Genomic DNA, 22,158 nt, shown 5'->3' on the forward strand with positions numbered 1-22,158 from the left:
TCCATCATAGACAGAAGATCCCATTTTCATGATAAGAGTACTGGCATAAGTTTTGGTACACGCCTTGTAGTTCGATTCAATGTTGGCCAGGTACGTCTTAACATTGTCAGAGTCAGCAATCCTCCCTATAATGGACGGAGAGATGTTGCTCTTGATGTACATTATGGACACTCTGTTTGATTTCTCCCAAGCGGACCACTTTTCATCGTAAGCCCACTTGAGATTGATGTATTCCTCATCATTCTCATCCATGTAATCAACTAATTTTGGTTCCACAGGTGGATCCTCTCTAAGTACAAGATCATTTTCCAACAGCCCCAAATTCAGGAGCATGTTTGTTTTTCCATTCAGCATAATTAGCCCCATCAAGTGGCTCAATCCTTTTAAGCTGTGACAAAGCTGCAGATGACAATTTATAATATAAAACATTTGATCAAAATAAAAAATATTATATATAATACTTCTCCAAATCTAGTCACCGTTGGGCACAAAAGACTTAGAAAATAATAAAATAAATCCTTAATTATATCACCGTTAGGCAGAAATAATCAAGGGAGAAATAATCAAATTTAAATTGACGTGAAATCATAAATAACGTTGGTCAATAAATAATTTCACATCATAAATTCTTTCTAGCAAACTTCCCGTTGGTTCCATTTGACTAGAAATAATTTTCTGAGCAATAAATAATATTTTATCAATTTTTTTAGCAATTTTAAACAGCCCAAACAAGGTATAAATTGATTTCTGAAATTAAAAAAAATTAAAATAAATAAATAAATAAATTTTTTTCTCCAGCTATCTAATTACCGGGCCGGCCCATAAGAGGCCGGCCCGTTAGGCAGCGCGTGTGTGTGTAGATGGGTGTCGGCCCATGTGGCCAAGTCGGCCACAAGCACCGACGACCCATGTAGCGGTGGCAGCCTAGGAGATTTGAGGGGTTGCACCATAGCCATCCGATCGAAATCGATGGCCAAGATCCGGCGCGGCATGGATCAAGTGACCCAGCTGGCCGAAACCCTAACCCTATGTCTTTTCGAACTCCTCCCTCTCCTCCTTTCCTCTCTCCGGCGACAGGCGGTGGAGATGCAAGGCGGCGGCGCGGCGGTCCGGTGGGGAGGGCATGCGCCAAGGACGCGACCCGTCGCCCGTCGGCTAGGGGGGCGCGTGCGCCCGAAGACGGCGGCGCCCAAGCCGGCCGTTTCCCGTCGGCGCCGAGGCCCGGCAACGGTGGCAACGCGCGCGGCATGGCCAGCGCGGCTAGAGGAGGAGTGCGGAGACAGCAGCATGCGCGCACGGGCCGAAGCCTGCACGGCGGCGGCGATGACCGCGTGCGCGCACGCGCGGGCCGAAGCCCGCACGGCGGCGGCGGCGGCGGTCTATTTCCCCGAAGCGGAGGCGGCAGCAGCGGCGGCGGCGACACCGTGCAGTGACCAAGGTCCACACGACGGCGACGACGATTACTACTTCCACTCCGGTAAATTCTTCGATTCAATAAATTCAATCGAATCGAATTGATTTTAGTGAATGAATTTTGGGGTTTTCGATCTAGGGTTTAGTTGATTTCTCGGATTGGAATTCGAATCAATTACACTGTATGTTAAACAACCAGTGTCATAAACTTAAACCCTAATCCGATTGCAACAATCAATTAGGCCGAAAATTGATTATATGGGACCAAGTACGAGTAGTAAAGCTCTGATACCACAATGTTAGATAATTCAATTCAATCAAAAACAATAGATTACGAATTTAAACCCTAATCAATACATGATCATCGGTTAATTCAAATGCGGAAAACTAAATAAACCTGCAGATGAAGCCATCTGATTTCCTTCTTTTCTTTCCTTCAATTCCGTCTTCTTTCCTTCAACTCCGGCGAGATTAGATCGCTGATGATCTGTTCTGAATCTCCGACCTTCGGGTCTCCAATGCCACTGCCATGGAATTGCCGCACCAAACCCTTCTAGCACGTCTCTGATTGGGAGAGATTGATTTCGAATTTCTAGTTGCGAGAATAAGCGACACGAGCGTCCCCGTGGGCTCCTCTTCTTTTATATAGCACTAGTGGGCCTCGGGGGCTTTTCCTAATCCGATTCTGACCCGTAACCACCGATCGCAGTTACGGCCCATGAGGGTTATGAATTTTAGAGTTAGAGATAGATTACGGACAGGATTACGGTGGTCATATCTTTTCCTAAAATATCAGCGAACCGATAAATCAACCTTAACACAGGCCAGCTCGCACCAGATATACCTCACCTTCCCGGCCGAGAGCACCTTTACCGAGGACGACGTCACCAACTACTTCGGGTCTGCAATTCTACATACATTTGCGCATATATACGGTGTTTCTTTGCTTGCTTGTTGCATACCCTCAAATGACGTGGCATTAATTATTATATATTAATTAATTGGCTTCTTGCGTTTGGCAGGCAGTATGGTCCGGTACGCGATGTGAGGAATTGAGGATCCCGTGCCAGGAGCGGCGCATGTTCGGGTTCGTGAGCTTCCAGAGCCCAGAAACGGTGAGCACCATCCTAATGCGGCGCAACCCGCATTTCATCTGCGGATCACGGGTTCTCGTTAAGCCCTACAGCGAGAAATCCACGTGCATCGACAGGTAAGAGCAACATAAACAAAAAAGAGTTAGTGGTTGGCTCTAAAATCTCTTCATATCATCGAGAGCTACTATAGAGCTAACATGTATAACAATTACTTATAAACAAGTATGCTATCCATGTATATATGGTCGTACACGCAACGTCTCAAAGTATGTGATGTAGCTAGCTGTAAATTTGTAGTCTACTAATTTTTTTCATTTTCTTTTCTCTCCATGTAATCATAAATATGGTGTGACAGTGTTTAAAGCCCACTTATCTCACTTGTTATATGTCAAGGGCGTTGACGCCCAAGACGGCGAGACCACGGTTACGTAACTCGTAGCCTCGGCCGGTAGGGGCGTCGGGGTTTTTACTTGGCTGCCCAACGGTGAAAGAGGAGGGAGTAAAAGTATTAATTCTTGCTTAATCCTTAAGAGTACCGATTACATCCTATATATATGTACGTAGCCCAAATAACTAAGGAAATAAACTAAGGAAACAAACTCTGTAAGTATCTAAGAAAATAAACTAACTAACTAAGGAAACAAACACCATGAATCTAGCTTTCCATGCATGCCGAGTGCATGCCTAAACTCGTTTTGCCCTATCTTGGGCTCCTAATCGACGCCTATAATGACGGCCCCACATGACATTATACCCCCTCATCTTTTCTCTTATGTTTATGCTTATAAGCTAAAATTTGAATTTTCAAATTAAATTTAGAGTTTATTTTGAGGTTTTTCCATAGTAGTTTTTTTTCAACCTTGTTTATTAGCTCGCTAAAAACACGTCTATAAAAGTTTTTATTCATAAATTATTTTTAGTTTGCAAATATATCGTTTGGTTTTTTCATAAAATATCCAAACAATCACCACCATACTCTGTTTGACCGCATCCTTCGTACCATAAACAGTACACAGTAGAGTCATGAACTTATGGCTTGGTAAAAATAAGAGTGAAGTGCAACAGCGGTCCCTAAACTTGTGTGCATGTGTCATCTAGGTCCCTGAACTCTTAAAATACATTTTTGGGTCCCCGAACTTGTCCAGCGGTGTCATATAGGTCCAAACAGGCTCCGACCCGCTCCATTCGCTGATGTGGCATGCCACGGCGGCGCCTACGTGTTGGTTTGGCCACGTGGGTCCCACATGTCAGTATCTCTCTTCTCCTTATTCTTTTCTCTTTCTTCTGGTAGGCGCCACCGTAGTATGCCACGTCAGCGGATGGAGCGGGTCAGAGCCCGTTTGGAACTATATGATACCCCTGGACAAGTTTGGAGAACCAAAAATATATTTTGAGAGTTTATGGACCTACATGACACATGCATAAGTTTAAAGACCGCTGGTGTACTTCACTCTAAAAATATTTAAGCAGGACATGTGTCAACAACATTAGGTCGATGGTTTCCTACTGTCCTCCAAGCTTGGTTGGGTTTGATCAAGGACTCTATAAAGGTAATAATTAAAGGCATTGAATGCAGGTAACATGATGACTGTGTTTTTTTACACTGATTATATTTAGATTTTTACTCGGTTCTTGCGCATAATTTATTAAACCGCTAAAAGTGTATTTTTTAAATCTACGTATAACTTTATTATCTTATATTTCAAACGTAGATATTTAAGTTTATAGTAATTAATTTCATCATTTATACCATTAGCTAATTATCAAAATACTAAATAATATTTCATCTTTCATCATTTATCAACCAAAACGATAGCACTGGTATCACTTTATCACCAGATCAGCATTTATATCTTGCTTCGATTTTGTGCACAGCCGAGGATGATGCTTCGAGGCTAATGAGGAAGCAGCTGGCGGAGAAGCCCGAGAGGCCGTTGGAGGTCCAGAGGCGGTGCACCGCGGTTGGGAGTCTTGAATCCTTGCCTTGCCGTCACAGTTTGCCCAGTTCAATCGCAGCATTCAGGATGGCACATTGGCACCGCAGTTTGCCTCCAATCCCTCCAAAAAGGTCTGTGCATGTCGCCGTCTTGTTCAATATATATGTGTCATGCAGGAATCAACTTATGTAGCATATGGCTGTTCCATCTCTGTGTCTTGGTGGTTTTTGTGTGGCGTTTTTCAACAACAGATTCAAAACAACGTGACCGCGTGAATCCACCCCTTCCATCCCCTGATCCACTAGAGAGAGTTTCAACCAGCCGAGGTCCAACGGTGTACATGCAAGCAGGCAACAACTATATATGATGACCATGAGAGGTACATATGCGTAGTCCATTTGTTGCATATATGTAGATAGATAGTTAGTTCCTCTTTCTTCACTGAATTGCTTCAAATTTCTAACTGCTGTAAGCAGATTGAACTGCTGCGTGGCAGTGCATTCGCCTCATCAGCGCCTGCGGGAAACGGCATAAATGATATCTGGGATCAACCCTCCAAATTTCAGGCGGGCCATTAGATATACCCCCTACAATGTGCTCAGTCATGAGGAAAAGATACGGCCTACCTACGAAAACTTATCAACGTAGACGTCCTGAGAAGATGATCTTATTTTCGCAAGCAGGCTACTAATACGCCTGCCTAGGAAAATTGATTTTTCACATGCACGATTTTTAATGGCCTGCTAGCAAAAATCAAATTTAAAATAATTCGTATCTACACATAATCTATTTATATGAAGTTAGATAAAACTAAGCTTTGTATGAAAATTGTAGTGCTTGACGAGATCTCAAGCTTTGTAGTTGATAGTTTTTTTAAAAAGATTGTTTAGAGCCCTACATATTCATTATAATAGCTGATACTTATTTCAAACAAGTTGCTCTATATAAAAGTTACAGAGCTACTTTGTAATTGATTACCTTTTTATTTAACATTATTTAGAGAACTAAATATGCATTACAAGTTCAGAAGATGTGAAAGACACGAATATATTATCTTGGTTCCAAACAACCATTGTTTGATAGTGTGATGATAAGAATGTGTGTATAGTTGGATGTGAGGTCATGAGTTTGAATCTCATAAACAACGCGGGTGCATATTTCGTTCAAATAAATAGTGTGGCTTGTAATCTCTTGAGTGTGTGTAGGTGCTTAGTAAAAAAATGTTTTGGCAACCAAAATAGGAAATTGATTATCACAGGCGATTGCGGCATCTGCCTACGAAAATAGTCATTTTTTAAAAAAAAACTAGAATGTACGTATGTATTGCAGTTGTCTCACATAATTGTTTGATGAGGGACTTCATAAGTACACATGCCCATACAGAAAAAAAAAACACTTGATTTTTTTTGTTTTTCATGAATGTTTTTGTGTAACGTGGGGTGAGGAGTAAGCAGTGGTTTTTACATAACGTGGGTAGGGAAGAGGATGGACCACTCCGATTTTAAGTAGTACATAAAAGAAATTGGCATGTGTTTAATTGCTTTCAAAAATAGTCCATCTAGCAGATGCCATATCGTATGAACGGTATAAGTTACGTAGCCACAGCAGACACGCGCGCGATTGAAATAGAGAAGACGTGCGCCTCCACGCCGTGCACGCTACACTTCTGCGCCTCAGCACCGCCACACACCGTGCTTCCTCATTCCACTGCTCTTCGTGCCGCTACCTAAATGTAGTACCTCGTCACGCATAGTTGTCATGCATAATACCATATAAAACATTATCATGTACAGTGGTACACCATATTAATTGGTAGCACCTTGTACCATAGTATAATTGACCATGTATAATGACCATGTACAAAAAATAACATGTAAAATATGGTCTTGTGTAATGCCTATGTATACTATCATATAAAAGTATATCCTAAAAAAAATAACATAGTGTTAACGCCATAATTTGGATAATTACCGCTGGAGATTAAACTGTGATTAAAGACTGAATCGAACAGGAAATACGGCAATCAGATACAAAACCAGGCGGAATATGACTCGGATTCAGCCGATGGAGTCTAGATCGGATAAGAAATAGAGTCCGATTGGACTAGAATATTACAGATAGATTTAAGAATAATCAGAGTCCGTGTAATTTAATTTTATCTGTTAATTAGAGTTAATTTAGATTTTTTTCTTTATCTCTAAGAGAGTTAAAGTCCGATCGGAACTTTGTGTTAGAGATAGAATCTGCATAGCAGTTTGTTATTTCTTTTTATCTATTAGGAGTTGTATGCCTTTCTAAGACGGCCTAGCCTCTACCTGAGGGTATAAATATGTATGCCTGGGGTGATTGTAAATCGTATACAATCAAATTTCGGCGCATCGCCGCCCTCTTGTCCGAGGTTTTCAACTCCGGCGTAACTTGGCACCTGACGTGGGGCTGCATCGTCTCGAACTGTCTCGGTTGGGTCCGATCTTCTATAATTATTTTTAGCAATCTAGGCTAGATATTTTATAGATCTTGGTCCTTTGTCAGTCGTTTATAGCCGATGATATTTGTCGATCTACATGTTCATTATATTTACATCAATAGAATAGCCGATTGCCGCATTGCATTATTTTTATATCAATCGGCTTGATTTAGTTAGATGGACAGTTATTTATGTCACATTGGCTTCTGAGGGTTACATGCTAATTGGTTTTGGCCGATCGTAACAAACGATTTATTGTTTATTCCAAGTAATTCGTCGGTTTATTTATTAGCTTTATCGATCTTCATGTTTCCTATCATCTTATCGTGCTCGACTGTATACTGTCTTGGTTAAGTCCAATCTATGTACATTTCGATTTGGTTATAGGGGCTCGTCCGATCGACTAAGATTAATAAGTAACTTGACGGATTACGTCGGTCTAATATTTAATTCAAGTCTATTTCTAGCCGATCCAAGCTTTTACAACTGATTGTTTATCCTATCGGCTAACCGTTACAGCATCAACATACGATCAGCTGGATTATTTGTTACCTATCGGCTCGATAGCCAATCGGCTTGTTTTAATGTTCATCTTGTTAGTTGCAGGATCAAACTGACTGGCACGCCCACGCATCTTCTAAGAATTTAGATCCTGCACTGGAGTTGTCTAAGATCGACTTCCAGACCTTCGTGTGTGACACGTCGACGTCAATTTTAACGTCAACACAAATAGAAAATAATAAAAAAGCACAAAAAGGGAATGGTACCAAGGTTCTTAGCTCGGTACCATATGACACCAGGTGGTACCATATGGTTCCCTGGTTGAGTTGCTAGTAGAAAACGGGAGAACGACTAGGAACTACGGTGATGATGCTCCAGGCACGGGTGGGATGGAGACACTGCCGGTGAGAGATCCCATTGTCGGGATTCCCCTCCCCTCTCGCTGGCAGTGAAAGGGCACACCGGCGAAGGAGAGCGTCCCCCCTACCCCACCCCCCTCGCCTGACCGAGTTCGAATATAATTAAGTAATAGGAAAGAATGTGATGGACTAATTATAGTCCTAGAAGAACACACGTGATATTATTTATATATTTAATGTGCCCAAGTGTACTTCCTATGAGTATTAAAAAAAAATCTTCGATGAATACCCAATCTCATCCCTTAAGTTTTATCAAAGGCTCAATTTGGTCCTTGAGCTTTCATTTTATCCATACGTGTCCTCCATGTATTTATTTTGGTTTAAAATCATCTTTGATCCAGATAACATGCCACATGACTAATCACACTCAATATTTGTATTAGAAAATGTCTCTTTTTTCCATAGCTTGAAATTGCATACACAAGGAAAAAAAATAAATAGATAGCATTGTATATTACTCTTCATTATTTCAGCAACTCCACACGAGGGTTTAGCTTTACCGCATACCTTGAAAGTAAATAATTATTTTTCATTTTTACATAAGTCACCGTGTATTACCCACCTATGCAAAAATTCATTATACACAAATTTTATTTAAAAATATTGTCATATATTTTTTGGATGTATGTCTATAGAAAGTTGGGTGTATGGAATTTCCTAAAGACATAGTTTTATTGCATAGATAGTGAGGCATATTATTTTTCCTTTTTTCTTTCGTATGTGAATGATGGGTATAAGAGTCATTTATGAAGAAATATGTTGATTGTGATAAATCATGTGCTTTATAAGTGGGTCCAAGGATAAGTTTGAACCAAAGTTAAAGCTTGAAGGAGTAAAATGGATAGATTGAAATGTCAAGGACCAAAATGAGCCTTAGGTGAAATTTGAAGGATCAATTTAGCTATTAACCCTTTATGTTCTGCTTTCTACCATTGATTTCTCTTATTTTAATTGCATATATACTCACTCTATTCCAAAATTTTGCTATCTAAGAACCTTACGGAGGGATTAACGATTTTAGTCTAAGGTCAAAGTAGTCACTCATTATAGTTTAGGACTAGGTAGTTGGTATGACATAGATTGTTACGGTAGAATGGGAAAGTAAGAGCATACTCAATAGTTCATCTATTCCATCCTCCATCATAAAAATAAATGATGAGAGATAAAAAAAATGAGCTCCAACAGAACATCTATCTCATCCTCCATTTTTAGATGTCATCCATATTATGAGAGAAAAACTCTATATTTAGATGTTCTCTCTCCATTCTCTAAAGAAATATGGAGGATGTCATATATGGATGATCTGCTGGAGTACAAAGAGATATGAAGGATGAAACTGTTTTAGATGATTATCCAAATGATGATATAGATGATCAAATTTAGATGAGCTATTGGGGATGCTCTAAGTAAACGATCATCTTTTTTAAGAAAGTTTTGATAGCTATATTTTAGAATGGAGGGGTATATATTTTTTGCAACAGAAACAAATTAAAATTTTGAATGCATGAGGTGATTTTTTTTCACCAATCCCAGTAGGTTTTTCCACATGCCACATCCATACAACCAGGCTGCGACAAAGCCAAATGCTCTGATTGCAGTGTTTACATCAAGTGCGTCACCAGCGAGCACCACTTGGAAAAGACAGCTACTGCCCGCTATTGGAGTCATGGGATTCACCTGATCTTAAGCAGCCAATTGAGGTGGTGGTCGGGACATGTGAGTTATTTTTAGTTCGCTCGTCCTATTGAATATTTGGACGTTTATTATAAATAGTAAATATAGAGTATTAATAAAACTCATCTATAATGTTGGACTAATTCGCGAGACAAATCTATTGAACCTAATTAATCCATGATTAACCTATGTGATGCTACAGTAAACATACTCTAATTATGAATTAATTAGGCTTAAAAAAGTTGTCTTGCGAATTACCACTTATTTATGAAATTAGTTTTTTTATTAGTCTATATTTAATACTTTAAATTAGTGTTCAAACATTCGATGTGACATGACGTCATCTAAACAATCCGTGATTCATCTCATTTCCCTGGCATTCAGCACTACCAGCCACCCAAAATGCTCCAAACACCAAGAGAGGTTAAAATATCTTTTGCAGTTGAGATGACAAGGTCATGAACTGATAATAGCAAAAGAGTTTCAATCCTTTGTCCCAAGGCCACAGTGGCCGAGCTGTAGGGTGGTCCGGGTGGTCCCCGGACCGCCAAAAATAAGGGCGACCATACCCCTGTTATTAACAAAAAAAAAAGAAAGCAAAAAAAGGAAGATGATGCAATGCAATCAACGCATGCATGCCTTATTGCCATCTACGCTACGCTGCATGCCCGTTTCCGTGGGAGTGGGTCCAGTGGGACCGTGAAAGGTGGAAGAAACAGAACTGTCTCAGGTGGAGTCGTGAACGACGTATCGTCTGCTCTACATCTAATTAATCATCTTAATCATCACATCAGTTCCTCTCCGTCTCCTTGGCCTTGGCGATCGATCATCGGCGCAGCAGCGGGACGGCGGATGGTGCCCGGCGGAGCGGCAGATCGGCAAACGGCAGCGGCGCGGCGCGGCGGAGCAGTCAGTGGCGGGCCGGTGTCCGGGCATCCGACCGGCGGTGCTAGGCGACCACCGGCTGGCGCACCGGCACCCCGGCGAGGCGGCGACCCCACACCACGCACACCGCGCTGCGGCAGACGAAAGCTGGAGGCAGTCTGGCAGTGGCCGACAGAGACGCGCGGTAGCAAATACTATGTATTTGACAGCAGTCAACATTCAACCGTACAAATTTTGGCTAGGTTTTGTATAATTGTACTTGTGGAAGTTTTTCAATTTGCAGTTTAGAAAATTTAAACTTTTGTCGTGTGCTATTAAATTGTTAATGGTATTACTCTATTGTAGACCATGAAACATGAAGAAAGATATAATTAATTGAGCGGATGCTTTCAAATTATGGGCATTAGAAGGCGTAGACAAGAAAAAGAAGTAAAGTAATTTTCTTTAAACTTTTCTAACATATATGCTTATTTAGTCAACATTTCACTTAACTACTATTTTATATGTTTTAAGATGTTTTATTTTTTAGAAAATGGATTAGATTTTACGATGTTTTATTAATATATCATCGTACATTTTGGTCTATTCCTTACATGCTATATAGTATCATTAGATTAAGCACGTCTGAGAAAAAAATTTAGTCGGACCACCCATATCTTAAATTCTAGATCCGCCACTGCAAGGCCATCACGCATTCATCACCCATTCTCTGCCAAAATAAACCTGAAAGAATAGATGTCCTGTCGGAGGAAATATTGTATGGATAGTGTTGTGGACGTTGTTAAAGTTGCGCCCTTTCTTTTGTGGCTCTTATGTCTCGTGTAGCTTGCAAGTTGGATAAGCTTGTTGTGATGAACTCAAAAACCCACTGTGCAAAAATTCAGTAAGGACCACAAAAATGGTTGTTTTTCCCTCTTCTAATAGGAGGTGGCATATGTCTTAATTTGTCTCCTAAGATCGGCATGTAAGGAGATAAGGTTTAGTTACCTGGCACAGAGAATGTAATAATATATTAGTACATAATTAATTAATTATTAATTATAAAAAATAAAATAGATTAATCTGATTTTTTAAGCAACTTTCATACAGAAAATTTTTTGAAAAAATACACTGTTTAACAGTTCGAAAAGTGTCACGTGGAAAACGAGGGAAAGAAACTAGATAACATATCTGCCTTGCCGAAAAGGGCCTAAGTCATACTAGCTATAATGGCAATATATTGGTTTTTATGGAAATAAAAGATGACTATCTTGCTGCATTTCTTTTCTTCTCTGTACCTTTTTCTAGTCCCTTGTTTCCATCTATCATTTGTATAATTGGTCGTTGGATCCATGAACAAGTCTAAATGGCAATATATGACTACAGTCCCTTTTTTTTCAATTTTGTCGATTGCATGCATGCACTGGTGTATAAAGTGTTAATTGTTGGTTTGTATCAATATGTGCTTTTGTGACATGTGGAATTTATAATAGATGCATATGTAATTTACTTTGTAATTTATCAATTTAGCACTAAGAGTATGATTGAAAAACTCAACTATTTCTAATAATATAAAAAACGGTCACTATATAAATATGAGAAAAACTAATCTTCCCAGAAAGATTAACACTATACGCAAGGGTCTATGTGGACTCCCAGCCACATGGGCCATCTCAAAACAATATTTTGCATGGGCCATCTCAAAAGCCATGGGATGGAGCACTTTTGTTGGATAGACATGAATAGGCTTGTGCATATTTGCTTCTAGTAATTAAATTGTACATGTCTATGGTTTGATATACTCACAACTTCAATACCAGTTGATTTGAGTAGGAGTGACCTGACCTTTCGCCGAGTTGAATATAACTATAATTTGAGAAGACACATTGATAATCTAACTACAGTCGTACGAGATGTTGTCGTGTTATGCTTTACCGACCAATACATCTCTCTGTGGGTTATTGATCTTGCGGGTCAAAATCTATATTGATCTTGTGAGCAAATCAAAAAACAAGAAACAACAACATAAAAGCAAACTGGACTACAAGCAAGAAATAAAGCTCGTGGTAAATCAAGACACTCGATAAGGTAGGACTCCAAAGATAAGTAACTATGAGGTCCAGCCAACAAATGCATATGCAATGTAAAGTAGCAATGGTTAAACATCAATCCAAAAAATCCAAAACCCTAAAGGTGTACTTAGTTATTTAAACAAGTAGGAGGATTCTAGGATCGTGCTCTATCTATTTAGGGCACGCAACATCGGGCCTACTTAGTGCAGGGTCCTAAATGAAGTTAGGAATCCGTAGACCCAAGATAGTTGGCACAACAACTTATTTCTTCAATGTGGATTAACTTAGATGAAATTTTGAGATGAGACTTGATCCGTTGGATAAAAGGACTCTATGAGCTTTTCATGCAGTACTCATGGGCCAAAAACGGAGCCTTTATGCAAATTGGTGGCCGTTTGAAATCAGCACTCTCTCAGAAGGCTGAACTGGATTTTAGAACTTCAGAGAGTTAAGTTGTAAGTCTTTGACCTCTAGTGTTAGAAATTGTTGTAGTACTTTAGCAAACAATATTAGCATCCAATGGAATAGATATACCTACCTGTTAGGTCACACAATCAAGGATTTCCATATATGATTTGGTCGTTGATGCGAGATTAGGTCCTTGATGTTCTGATAGGTTCGATTTGGTGATATGAATATGTACATGTTTTGAGGCTTTAGATCAGTCGATCGTCACCTTGCAACTGCTATACTTGCATGTCTAGTCATTATTGACCAAGCTCTCATATAATCAACCTCACTACGAAGGTTTTGCTCTTGCAAAAAAATGAAGAAATTCACAGGGAATAGAAAAAAGAAATGTAAATTGTAGATAAATGACTATGCTCATGAATTCGAGTTCCACAAATTGATCTACCAGCGAAAATATGACGATAGAATAATCAATGCAAAACCCAACTAAAAGTGATGACGGCAACTAAATCATATGAATACTAAGTTCTTAGGATTACCCCTAGGGGCTTCCACCACTTGGGCTAGCCCACAACACAATTATAAGGCACAAGGCCGAAAATAGATTTAGACATGATGATGTGTGTGGCTTGTTTTGATGATTCCATATAACTCAAAATGATTTTTGACGTAAAATGAAAACCATCTGAAAGTAAACTCCATAAGATTTTCATCAACTACTTATGAGTCTCAAAAAGTCTTCTGGATGAGTGTCAAAATCCATTTGAAGTTGACACTATCATGAAGGCCAAATACGAATTCAAAATGTGTGGAATTTTATATCTTGCCTTCTATGGGCCAAAAGCAACATGGAGATGTTCTCGTAGACTTGGATAAGCTCATGGTCTGATCCCCAATGAACTTCATTGTACGCTCACTCCCCTTTACTTGACCCTCGCAAGTACTTCTGCAAACAATAACGCACAAAATTCACGGTGCAACATCCTTTATTTAAATATGTAAAATATAAATCCAATATAGAAATAATGCACCATTTGTTTATTAATGTGTATTATAGGTACGGTGATCATATCGGAACTGATGATGTACTCGTCAATCGAAGTCTCAACTTGCATGGCTCAATGGCTCACCGTTGCCTTCATTTCCACTTCCTCATCTTATTTCTTCCTTTGGTCATAATTTGTGGACCATATGGTCCTAAGTAATCCTAACTGTCGAGCTAGTTATGTAATAAATCTCTGAAAGACATATATGTGTATGTGTAATTGCTGTCAGCAACCATGTATTCGTGATTACTATCAATTTGATCTAGGGATTAGTACATTCATTGGGTAAGGTTTCATGTTCTGAAAACGGGGGCCGACAAAGCTGGTATGAGAGCCATACGATTCTTGGACAAAGCCAATGGTTCCTTCCCTTCTTAGGATGGTTAAGGAAGAAATCCCCGTTATGTATTTTGTCAAAACCTTAGTTTACAAAAGAAAATTCATTGTTTACTTCTTCTTTACTATACTTATCCTTCCAAAAGCTACTTTCATCTAATTGTTTCCTTAGATAGCTATTCATTGTGACAAATAAGGGTTGTGCAATGCTTCACTTACATCTATACAACAAGTCAACAACTAGTGAAAAAAATGTGTTGTTGAACCACTGCGTGTTGATTTTAATCATGCTATTCACATAACTAGTAAAAATGAGGGACTTTTATGTTCTTTAAATATTTGGGACTATATTAAATTTGATAATCTATGTCCAGTTGATTGTTTAGAGAAGACATTACTTTATAGATTTGTTATTAGCAAAATTGATAAGAATGGAGAATATCTAGTGCACAAAATTCAGTCCGAAGGGAGTATAAATCAAAAATATGTCAACTGTTTAAAAATTATGACAAATAACAAAATAATATTATCATAAATTTGGTACTGTAGGTCATATTAGTTGGTAAATAGAAAATTTTGGCATGACATTTATTAAAAGTTTGACATTCGAACAATTATAGATAACAATTCCCAATTAAGCTATCAATATAAAACATAATTGATATTTAAAAAATTATGCACGTACCATTGAAATAGTACCAACGTTATAGTGTCCACTATAAAAATATTAGTGGACCAGGCATGGGCCTCAGTTATTAATAGCATTGTCATCAACTTTTATTTATTTTTCTAGTATTCAATCGGTTTTGGTTAAGATTTTGTCCTAGAAACATTTTTTGGGTGAAATTTCATCACCAAACTACTATTACAACTCCATATATATTACCAGGATTTTTTTTGTTTTTCACAATTTTTGCAAACTTTTTGAATTTTATCAAAATTCATTTGAATTAAACGTCCCACCACAATAACTATAACGGTAATGTAAACCCTGGTCACGTGTTAGGGGCAGATGAGTAGGGCCGCGTTCCGCTAGACTGATAAGTTAACATATTTCTCTCGTTTTCCACGCACACGCTTTTCGAACTGTTAAACAGTGTATATTTTGCAAAAAAATTCTATAGAAAAGTTATTTTAAAAAATCATTAATTAATCATGTATTAATCTATTACTACGTTTTCTGTACCGGGGTAAGTTACACCCCATGCCGAACGCATCCTGGCTCTATGATCGAGCAACCTGTTGTAAGATGAAACATTATCTAACTTTTATAGTAATTTAATGGTATAAATGAATAATTTCCCTAATGCATAGTTAAAAATCTACTTAGATGAGATGATGAATTTATATAAAATTTTAAAAAACATCATTTAGCATGTGGAGAAAACGTTTGCGTAAAAGTCAAGAAATAATGTTAGAATAATATAAAGAAATAATGTTAGAATAATATAAGTAACGAAGGCAGCCAACTAATTATGACAACTTAATGACATGGACCCCCACGATCCAATAATATAATAATAGTCCTATATATTTAGGGCTAGTTTAGTTCCTAAAAAGTTTTTCGTAAAAACATCGCATCGAATATTTGGACATGTAAATAAAACATTAAACATAGATAAAAAAACTAATTGCATAGTTAGGAGAGAAATCGTGAGACGAATCTTTAAGCCTAATTAGTGTATGATTAGGCATAAGTGCTACAGTAGCCATTATGCGTTAATGATAGATTAAGAGCAAGTTCAATAGTATAGCCAACTACTAGCTCCAATTTATCTATAGCCAATCAAATAGCCAATTCATACAATAGTTACCTATAAAACATCAATATATGGTCCCACACGTCATACACACATTTTGTCTTGGAGTCCGTGTACAGCTGGCTACAAATTAGTACTACATATCTCTTCTCTCTCCCCTCTTATTTCTTTAAAATATGCTTATATATGCTTATAGTTGGCTTATAGCCCGTCTCACGTTTTCTAGGCGAGTTATGAAATTCGTTTTTTGGTTCGTGTCTGAAAACTCATTCCGACGTTCAATTAATCGTATGACGTGACACTTAAAATTTTCTTTTCGCGAAGTAAACACGCCCTACTTCCTTCTCCATCCATTTTACCATAGTTGTATTTTTTATATTTTGAAATAGATTACCATGCTAACATTTTGTGACTGAGATTATACGATTGCATAGGAATATTCCTGGAGGAATATAAAAATTGGAGTAGCCAATAATATCACCGTGCTATGAGATCCGACCAGCGAGTTGTAGAAGGAAGCAAGAAAAGCTTTCCGTCGGCGAAGCCGGAAGCCGTCGCGGCCATAGCGGCAGAGCCGCCGCCGGCACCGACGAGAGGAGGAGGAGGAGGAGGACATGTGGTGCGCCTCGTGCTTGGCGTCCGCCTGCGCGGGCTGCACCTGCAACCTGTGCGCGTCCGCCGCGTCGGCCATCTCCCGCCGCTCCGCCCGCCTCGCCTACTGCGGCCTCTTCGCCGCCTCCCTCGTCCTCTCCTTTCTCACGCGCCAGTTCGCTACTCCTCTGCTCAAGCAGATACCGTGTACGTGCCCGCCGCCAGCCACTCCCAGCGGAAACCCCCCATCCCGTTGTCCCCTCTTACTTCTCGGCTCCGGATTCCTCTTGAAATGATTTCAAGGGTTTCCTTCTGTCTTGTTTTGTCAGCCGTTGTTGCTGAGACATCGCGTGTCCAAATTTACGAGGATTAGGCTCTTTTGCACTGCTGATTTAGGGAATTTTTGGGTGCCGACTAGTCACTTTGCTTTTCACATCCGATTCTGAATAGTAAAATTGAGGAGAAATTTGGGATGTGAGTTTTTGCAAACGGTTGATCAAGATCAATTTCTTTGATTCCAAACGTTCTTATATGTGGTTTGAATTCCTAATCACTTTGGGATCTTGGCTGCTTTGGAAGCATCGAGATGGTTGTGTATTCAATGGAGCCTCTCCTTGTTTGCAGCTCTTGGAGGAAGGGCATATTGGTGCATAGCAGGAGCAATTTCCTAGCAGGAGATACCGAGATAGGAGTTTAGCTCAGATGATGTTTCGGGTTATTTGACCCGGTACTTTGGTCGTGTCACGCTTGTTCGGTGTTCTTTTTCTTTTCTCTTGTATTTATTTAACTTTTTCTTAATGCAATCATACGCAATTCTCCACGTTTTCTAGAAAAAGAAATAAACAGGCCAGTCAGTTTGTAATGTTTTTGTAGTAAAATTGGATTTATCACTATGTGCACAGCAAAGACAGTAATTTACAGAGTGCTAGAAATGGGCATACATGTTTCTGGTTCATCATTCAGTACTCTTGTTTAACTTAAGGTATGTGCGGCGGTTGCTTAGGCATGTTTGGATAGATGGAAACAAGTCATGTAGCAGTGAACTGGGGAATAATGGCTCTAGGATCATTCCTAAATGGGATGTTGATTTTAGTTTTCGAGGATTTCCAGATTTCAGGTGCCCTACTACTCAGGAATTGCATCTGTCTATGTGTTTTCTCATCTTATTAGTAAACAGCATTTTGTGGTAATGTATATACTGCACTGGATTTGTATTTCTGTGTGTGTATTCTCATGTTGATACTAATTCAGGAGTATTGTGTTTTATGTCCCTAAACCTGTGCAAGAATTTCTCATGGGTCTCTGAACTTGAGAATTGCTTGTTTAGGCCAATAAATTTGTAGATCTTATGTATTCATGGCCAGAACTAAGTGAGATCTCTTCTATTGTGTAACTATGCTTGGCATCATTGCCATTCACTAAATTCTTTTGACACTCAAGGGTAGGTAGCTCTAGTTTGAAATGGCATCATTGGCATTGACCAAATTTTGATCGATAAGAATGATCACTTTGTTTGTTTATTGTAGCTGGATGCTTATATTGTAATGTGGAGCATGTGTTTTGTGTTTAAATTATCGTCGTTTCAGTTCTTTTGGCCAGTTTAGCAATTTAAAGGAATCAGTGAGGCATTGATTTTCAGCATTATATAAGGGCTAAAATTTGAAATGAATTGCAGGGATAAATACATTTGATTATGTGCAACCGGATGAATGGTTTCAAATGAATGCTGTTCTTCGTGTCAGCCTGGGAAACTTCTTGTTTTTTGCAATATTTGCTCTGATGATGATTGGTGTCAAAGACCAGAATGACCAGCGTGATGCATGGCACCATGGCGGCTGGATTGCAAAAATTGTTGTCTGGGCTGTTCTTACTGTTCTCATGTTCTGTGTGCCAAACATTGTTATCACTATTTATGGTAAGCTTTTTATTTATTAATCGTCCATATATGAGATTAAATTTGCACTACTGTTCTTTCCCTGTCTATTATTGGTGCGCTACTGTTTCTGTTAAAACAAGTTCTGTGTGGGTCGGTGATGGCAATTGTTTTGGCCTTTGGGGGGAGGGTGATGTTGGGGTCTTGATGGGCAGTTTGGATTGGTACACTGAGAAGAAATATTTGCAGAAGAAAATGCACCTGTAGGAACCAGATTTTGGAGAAAGAAATCAAGTCAAATTGAGTTACTTAGTTTTAGGTAAGCCAGCTATAATCTGGTGGCCAGCTCAGGTCCCAATGCTAAAATTGCATGGGGAGAATTAAGGCTATTTCCCCCAAATAGAAATGTGTATGCAGATTAAGTGTTAGCCCCTTTTTCTGTAACTTATTAAAACATTAACATTCAACGTGACATGGCCAACCTTCTTTAGCTTGCATCTGCAAGCAAGATCAGGTTTGGCTGGTGGCTCCTAGCATGCCTGAGCCCTGGTATACTGCAATATTTATTATTGAAATGTTGCACAAAGTGAAATACAAGGGACAATACATGGAACAACTGCTACTAACTCCAATAAATTTGATTGTTTTTTAAGGGAACACTGCCAGGCTTTTGCCCAGCAGTTAAAAAGAATTTTAATTGTAACAAGGTCACATAATTCCTGAAAGCTGTCCTATGCATTGAAGCCCTGAAATAAACCAAAATTTCTATGGTGGTTATTCTTATAGTAACAAGGATATCTTTGGTGCCAGGATAATTACACTGTGCAGTGATGATTTGCTTCAGATCTGATCTGTTAGTTCTGTTTTAGGGCCTGTTTGTTACACCTTCAACTCCAACTTTTTTGGTGGTTGGATATCTTAAGAGTTGGAGCTCAAACTATAATAGGGTTGTTAGGGTAAGACATCTTGTTCACACTTCAGGCTAGAACAAGATTATTAGATCACTTCTTTTAGGTAACAAATTCTATTTTCTATAGAAATACAGGAGTTAGAGCCATGCCAAACAGGCCTTTAGTATAGAGTTTAATTCTTTGTGGACAGGTCATTGTTAACCAGGCAAGAAAAAAGAACTAGTATATTTCCTGTGTAATGTTCTACCATCTCTGTTTACATTTGGCCACCTTCTATGTACTAGTTATCTCGATCTTAGCAAAGTTCACTTCACTCAAAAACTCAAATTTAGATTCCAGTGAGCATTTGGCGATTCAAGTTTTCCTGGTAACTATGTTACTTCAATTAACTGTAGTTAACCAGGATGTTACCTGTGGGAAACTGGTTGCAGTTAGTTGTTGGTTGACACAAGATGAATCTCCCTTATATATTTGCAGATATTAGTACCCTGTTTGGCTGTTTGTATTGCTATGAACTGGTTCTCAACTTATCATCATGCCTCTTGATTTTCTCTGATTTCATGATTGTTCATTGCAGAGATACTGTCAAAATTTGGATCAGGCTTGTTTCTTCTGGTGCAGGTCGTGATGCTTTTAGACTTCACAAACAATTGGAATGACTCGTGGGTTGAGAAGGATGAGCAAAAGTGGTGTGTGCACTAGCCACCATTCAACTATTATTGAACCAAATTTTTTCTTTCCTATCGCTGATTCTGGTATGCTATCTTGCAGGGAAATTGCTTTGCTGGTAGTAACTGTGGTTTGCTATCTCTCTACATTTGCTTTCTCTGGTTTGCTCTTCATGTGGTTCAATCCCTCTGGTCATGATTGTGGTCTCAATGTGTTCTTCATTACCATGACCATTATTCTTGCTTTTGCATTCGCAATAATTGCGTTGCATCCGCAGGTGACATGCTACTTATACACACTTTAATATTCTCATGATGCAGTCTAATTGTTTTTGTTTATATTGAGCATGTACCATTCCCTACAGGTATATGTGAATATATGAAGAATATTCTTATGTGGTTTCAAACCATCACCTTTTAGTAATAGCTGATAAGCGGATAAATTTATTTGAACAACACAACCTAATATTGCTTCGTTTATAAGCAGGCAAGATATGCTTCCTATCCATATTATTTGTGACTTAATGACAGTCTGCTGTATTCAGTCTTATCAGTCTGCATAGAAAAACTGAAACTACATTTAGTCCATCACTAGTGATGCTAATCATCCTATCACCAAGTATGGATCTGCCGGGTCCTCTCATTCATTCATCACATTGATTATGCATAATGTTATACATCTATATAACAGATGTAGGACTGAATTGAATGCTTCTGATGATTTCTTGATGATACAAAAATCAAATACGTTAATTCTCTCCAGCTTCTTCTTTTTTGATAAGTAATAATTTAAATTTATGATGTCCCTCGTCCAGGTCAATGGAAGTGTTATGCCTGCTTCTATCATTTCAGTTTATTGTGCATACCTGTGTTACACTAGTCTCTCGAGTGAACCAGATGACTATGCATGCAACGGACTTCACAGGCACTCTAAGCAGGTTTCAATGAGCGCTCTTATACTTGGGATGCTCACAACTGTTCTCTCTGTTGTGTACTCTGCTGTTCGTGCTGGATCTTCCACTACGTTTCTGTCACCACCGTCATCTCCTAGATCTGGTAGGTCACTGCCAATTACCAGGTACCCAGTCTGCATCTGCTGTGCTTGCTGACTATTTTGCTAAATAACCAATGGAACAGGAACCAAAAATCCTCTACTCGGTGATGATAACGTGGAGGCAGGGAATGGCAATGGTAAAGAACTTGATGCGCGCCCCGTGAGCTATTCATATACCTTTTTCCACCTTATCTTTGCTCTTGCGAGCATGTATTCAGCCATGCTTCTGACGGGCTGGACAAGCGCTGCTTCAGACAGCTCGGAGCTGATGGATGTTGGGTGGACTACTGTTTGGGTTCGCATCTGCACCGAGTGGGCTACCGCTGGATTGTACATCTGGACCCTCGTTGCTCCACTGCTGTTCCCAGACCGGGATTTCTCGTAGGCATGTATGTAACCCATCGCTAAAATGTGGTAACGCATGAAAAGATTTGATGTAAATAATCAAACAACCTCTGGAACCTAAAGGCCAGTGCGTGATTCAAACGTGTCTATTTCCATGTAAAAGTAGCTTAGTTGTGAACAGATCCTCGCTTGTAGGAAGCCAGTATCTTTCCTGGAATGTATGTAGTTGTATACGCAGTAGTTTTAGGCCATGTTTAGTTAAAAAAACTTTTTCTAAAAATATCATATTAAAATCTTTATACATCTAAATGAAGCATTAAATATATATAAACATTAAAATTAATTACACAGTTATGGAGGAAATCATAAGACGAATCTTTTAAGTCTAAGTAAGAAGTGATTAGCCATAAGTGTTACAGTAACCAACATATGTTAATGACGGATTAATTAGACTCAAGATTCGTTTTGCGGTTTCCAGGGAATCTGAAATTTGTTTTGTAATTAGATTATATTTAATACTTTAAATGTATGTTCAAAGATTTGATGTGATGTTTTTGCAAAAAGCTTTTGCAAACTAAACAAGGCTTTAATGGAAATTGCTAAATCATACTCGACAGGAAATTGAAGAAGCCAGTATCTTTCCTGGAATGTATGTAGTTGTATGTGTAGTAGTTTTAATGGAATTGCTAAATCATAGTCGACAGAAAATTGAGGCTAAAATT

At 38.9% G+C, this 22,158-nt stretch overlaps 1 protein-coding gene across 1 annotated transcript; it reads left to right on the top strand.

Moving 5' to 3' along the window:
- Positions 1 to 16,489: 16,489 nt before the first annotated feature.
- LOC102711413 (probable serine incorporator) lies at positions 16,490 to 21,669 on the top strand. The gene is made up of 6 exons (XM_006650181.3): positions 16,490 to 16,792; positions 18,261 to 18,500; positions 19,947 to 20,058; positions 20,141 to 20,315; positions 20,853 to 21,093; positions 21,175 to 21,669. The coding sequence occupies exons 1-6, from the start codon at positions 16,609 to 16,611 to the stop codon at positions 21,474 to 21,476; spliced, it is 1,254 nt and encodes a 417-aa protein (XP_006650244.1). The 5' UTR covers positions 16,490 to 16,608; the 3' UTR covers positions 21,477 to 21,669.
- Positions 21,670 to 22,158: the final 489 nt, after the last annotated feature.

The sequence above is a fragment of the Oryza brachyantha genome, chromosome 3 (genome assembly GCF_000231095.2).
Source record: "Oryza brachyantha chromosome 3, ObraRS2, whole genome shotgun sequence".
Classification (NCBI taxonomy): Eukaryota; Viridiplantae; Streptophyta; class Magnoliopsida; order Poales; family Poaceae; genus Oryza; species Oryza brachyantha.